Source organism: Dendroctonus ponderosae, unplaced genomic scaffold (assembly GCF_020466585.1).
Source record: "Dendroctonus ponderosae isolate FM_Combo_2020 unplaced genomic scaffold, Dpon_F_20191213v2 Dpon_F_20191213_7, whole genome shotgun sequence".
Taxonomy (NCBI): Eukaryota; Metazoa; Arthropoda; class Insecta; order Coleoptera; family Curculionidae; genus Dendroctonus; species Dendroctonus ponderosae.
In genome coordinates, this window is record NW_026018916.1 from 3,966,599 (window position 1) to 3,970,808 (window position 4,210).

Here is a 4,210-nt window from a genome sequence, read left to right on the forward strand (position 1 = left end):
TTTATGCAACTTTCACACTTTGCTCCAGCAGCGGCGTAAGTTCAGGAACTGGAATGTGATGTGGAGGTTTGAGGAGGCAGATCTTGGGCATTCATTGGAGCTTTTGCGGGAGAGTGTTAACGAGCAAATTTGCCTGTTTGAGAAAGTTTACTTTGTTATTGGCGAGTGTATTTACAACGGGCATTTGGGCAGCAACCATGAAAAGAGTTTTGTTCTGGAAATGCTCAAGACTTGTGTAAGCGAGAAGGTTCTGGGAAAAAATACAGGACAGTCTAATGGAGGTCGGATTCAGACTCTCCCCAGCAAGAATGATCGACGCGACTATTTGAGGCACATTGAGGGCCTGCCAGAACAGGAGGCAGCTGATTCGCTCTATTTGACTGAGCATCAGTTAGCCGAACAGCAGTTATTAACAATCAGGAATTTTTCGGCTGCTGGTTCCCAAATGCTTCAAACTCTACAGCCTAGTAGTAGGAACCACAAAGGAACTTTTGCCTCTGTAGACGAGCTGATCGAGCTGATTCCAGCCAACATCCAAAGGAAGTTTGTCGAAGACTTTCTAACCAGAGAAAGTCGTATGTATCGCAGGCTTTTGGAGAGAATCCGGGCAGATTTGAGGCATCTGAAGTTGGCATTGCAAGGAGACTTGGAGCTGAGTGATTCTTTAGAGGACATTGACTTAAATATCTTGCAAAACACGGTGCCAAAGGCTTGGCTGAAACTGTGCTACCCCACTTTGGCAAGTCTGGCACAATTTGTGAAGGACCTTTCGGAAAATGTGCGTTTTTTGGAAAATTTCACACCAAACACCTATTTAGTAAGAGCGCTTTTCTTTCCCCGGGCGATTTTGGCTTTCACCAAGCTAAAGTATGCCAAGGAGGCGAAAGTTATGCCAGAAAACATCGATTTCCTCTATAAAGGGCCGATGGACACAGACGCTGGAGAACTTAGTGAGTTTGCAGCTGTTTTTAATGGGGTTTTTGTTATGGGGGCCCGATGCGATCGCCACTGTGGATTGGTTGAGTTAAACCCGGCGACTTCCTACAGTCTGCTGCCTTCAATAATCATCCAACCTGCTGTGTTGGATGAAGGAGCTTTAACTAAGGGTTTGAAATGTGGACTATTTAAGACTGAGCCTGGCCTGGAAAATTTGGCGCTTCCAGGCGCTGATAACTTTGTATCATTTGTTAAATTGCGGTGTGAAAATGGGAGTTTCTGGGCAAAAAGGGCTGTATATTTAGTGGGCGAAGTACCATCAGCCTAACGTTATATCTGGATGGATTTTTGTGCCATTTCTCCTTGGTTTCATTAATGTGTTTTTAGAAACATTTCTTTTATTAACTCTCGTGTCTAAATTTAGATGAATATTTTTAGATAATAAATGAACACAAATAAGTAAACCAGGTAAGTGCCCAAGGCCTATAACAAATCACATGTACAATTTCTACTTGATTTCAACATCTAGTTCAGTCAGTTGGTTCATTTTCCATCAACGCTGGAAACGGCTGAATTGCCACACTGTCTTCTAATTAAATTTCTTTAAGAAAAACCGGGAAGCTGCCCAAGAGATGTTCAACATGTCCAGCGCCGAGGTCCCTATGCGTAAGACAAACAACACCAATATTGAACAATCTTTTGCAATTCATCAATATTCCAGTGGAAGGTCAAGTCGGGCATCAGCTATTAGAAAGATCGATTGCCAATCGAGGCCAAAAAGTGTTTGCCCAGTCGAGTCATCGTCAAAAAGTCCAGGGACAAAATGCGGTGAAAACCCCGGCAGGTACTTCAAGGCTCTGAACATTAAAGAAACATTCCTGATGTTTCTTCTATAGGAATGGAGCGGCTGCTTCAACAAACTTACAGCGAAAAGCGAGTGGAGCGCGACGATGTGGCGGAAAGAGTGGTGAAGAACTTCGCTATAACCGACATGGATGATAAAGCCGGAGGCACCAGGGTTACCATCAGCGAGCAGCAGCTGTAAGTCCCACTGTCCAAAGAGGCACGATTTGAGCTGAAATTTTCTCGTGTTTTAGAGACCCCGACTATGGACTGTCTTCAGAGGTAAATTGAGCAACTTTTGCTCTACGAGGGCACTTATCTCAATCCTCTTTAGGGCAAAGACGTGGTTACCGTGAAGGAAACTGTCTCAGTCACCCCTTCATACACATCGACTGCTAGAGAAGTGGTTCATGAAGTGATTAAGGTATTCAGTCACCTTCGCACACACAGCGGTTGAAAATATATCCAACTTTCGGTCTACAGCCTAGGGTTCAGATCAGCCCGAGTGAACTGGCCAATATGGTTGAAGAAGAAACGCAAGATGTAGAAAACACCTTAAAGATGGTCCCTCCGGATCTGACCTTCCAAGAGGATCGCTACGCTTCGAAGAAGCGACTGCAGAAACTGAGGCTAACCACCGAATCCATATTATTGCTGGAAGAAGTGAGCCACCAGAACTTTCAAGTGCTGCTATAATCAATAACTTTTTAACAGTCTGTAGTAAATCCGGTGCCAACAGCAGATGAGGCCCTGACTGAGACTCCTCCAGAGACACTGGCCAACATTATGCATACAATAGAGAGCGGCGTCACTCCTGAATGCGATCCCGATCAAGTGTTCCACACATTGTTTGAGGAGAAATCCACCGAACAATCGGTGGTTTTGAGGTAATTTGCCCTCTACCAGCGAGAAAATTGACAACTTAAAGCCATTGATCAGTTCGATCGGCCCGGGACCTTTACAAGACGTTGTAGTTCCGCAAGTTCTCTCCAAGAACATCCACAAAGAGTCAATGACTCCAGACCTTACGGATCTCACTAACATCTACAAGAATGTCACTGACGCTAAAGACTGGCCACCCGTCGATATTTTTGCCTCTGTTATGGATGATGAAGCAAAGTCGCCGAAGAAAGGTAATAACGATGGAACTTACCGATGAATTAATTATTAATGCGTGGTTTCAGGAATAAAATCCCGGCCGTTCAAGCCACTGCAGGATGAAGAAATGCCTTGGGCTGAAGAAGGTGAACCGAAACAAATCAACTGTTCAACTTCATTGCCAGTGATGTTATTTCTAAATAGATTTGGAGCCCTTGGTGAATATAGTGGGAGCGGAGCCGGCTGCAGTGCTGGAGCCTTTCAACATCCACGAGCTGGAGTCGTCCGGAAATCTGGAAACTGAGCTCTCGCACGGGATTGAGTATTTTGTGGAAGCTGATCCAGTCCAGTATATGTCCAGAGTGCAGCTGCGCGGCTCCCAGCCGCCCTCTTGGTTTCCAGGCTACATCTACGCTTTGCCCGAATTCCCAGACGTAGTAAAACTGGCTAGAAATCCCGATGAAGTGTTTGCTTCCAGCTGGAAATCCTGCCGCCCGAAAATAATCCCCGATAATTCCATATCGGTCCTGCATTGAGCTTGCAGAGAAAAAACCCGCACCAGTAACACGCAAATTTTCAAAACAAACTTTTATTTAAACCTACTTAGTCTCCTTTGGAGGCCCACCTGAAGCTACATGCAAGAAAAGCGCGAAGTTGGCAAACTATTTTAATTGCTGGAAATTTGAGGCTCAAATAAATTATCTGAGTGGTTCATCAGGTACTACATATATTGTCCTGAGACTTGAGTTGTTCTTAAACCAATCAATCATCAATGTTAGATCTGATCTGATCTGATCGATATTGCATTTACAGGCCCTTGTTGAAAAATACTCGGTCGATTTTGCTGATATCCTGCTCCTTTGCAACTTTGTCCTGAAAATTCAATTGAACTGATTACGCAAAGCCTTGATGGAATGAGGAAACTTGGATGAATGCACAGTTTATTATGGAGGAAGAGTGAATAATGCCCAATGAATAAGGACTGGCGGGTTAGGAGCGCACCGGAATATGCAGGATTCTGCTATAGAAAACGTATTTGGGGGCGTTGTGATCATACGTTTTGTGCAGTTTGCACTACAAAGGGAAATTTCTGGATTCAGTTTCCATAGCGCTAAGTGTTTTTTTACCTTGAGCTCGTCTTCCAGCCTGGAAAAGGGCAAGCTGGCCTTTTGCTTGAAGAGGGCGCAAGCCAGCGGGGTGGCAAAAGTGAGGCAAATGCCCAGAACGCCCAGCGAAATGGGCAGCGCCAGCCAACGGTACCTGCTTAGAGTGCCGCGCTTCTCCAGATAATCCATTACAACTGGAGTTAGCACTAAAATTCCAAAATAAAATA

General features: G+C 44.8%; 2 protein-coding genes across 2 annotated transcripts; one reads left to right on the top strand and one right to left on the bottom strand.

Moving 5' to 3' along the window:
• The first annotated feature begins 1,475 nt into the window (after positions 1–1,475).
• Positions 1,476–3,623, top strand: LOC125505181. The gene is made up of 10 exons (XM_048668468.1): positions 1,476–1,602; positions 1,658–1,780; positions 1,833–1,977; positions 2,034–2,061; positions 2,114–2,203; positions 2,263–2,442; positions 2,494–2,666; positions 2,719–2,912; positions 2,964–3,023; positions 3,082–3,623. The coding sequence occupies exons 1-10, from the start codon at positions 1,569–1,571 to the stop codon at positions 3,411–3,413; spliced, it is 1,359 nt and encodes a 452-aa protein (XP_048524425.1). The 5' UTR covers positions 1,476–1,568; the 3' UTR covers positions 3,414–3,623.
• LOC125505182 (sideroflexin-1-like) lies at positions 3,451–4,204 on the bottom strand. Its single transcript, XM_048668469.1, has 2 exons — positions 4,005–4,204; positions 3,451–3,750 (listed from the first exon to the last, which is right to left on the bottom strand). The coding sequence occupies exons 1-2, from the start codon at positions 4,170–4,172 to the stop codon at positions 3,685–3,687; spliced, it is 234 nt and encodes a 77-aa protein (XP_048524426.1). The 5' UTR covers positions 4,173–4,204; the 3' UTR covers positions 3,451–3,684.
• Between the last annotated feature and the right edge of the window lie 6 nt (positions 4,205–4,210).

Excerpts from the sequence above, each read along its gene's own strand:
- LOC125505181 (XM_048668468.1), top strand. The coding sequence starts at position 1,569 with ATGTTCAACATGTCCAGCGCCGAGGTCCCTATGC. Across the intron at positions 1,603-1,657 it reads CAGCGCCGAGGTCCCTATGC|TGGAAGGTCAAGTCGGGCAT; the intron begins GTAAGACAAACA and ends TCAATATTCCAG. Across the intron at positions 3,024-3,081 it reads AATGCCTTGGGCTGAAGAAG|ATTTGGAGCCCTTGGTGAAT; the intron begins GTGAACCGAAAC and ends ATTTCTAAATAG.
- LOC125505182 (XM_048668469.1), bottom strand. The coding sequence starts at position 4,172 with ATGGATTATCTGGAGAAGCGCGGCACTCTAAGCAGGTACCGTTGGCTG. Across the intron at positions 3,751-4,004 it reads GGCTGGAAGACGAGCTCAAG|GACAAAGTTGCAAAGGAGCA; the intron begins GTAAAAAAACAC and ends TTGAATTTTCAG.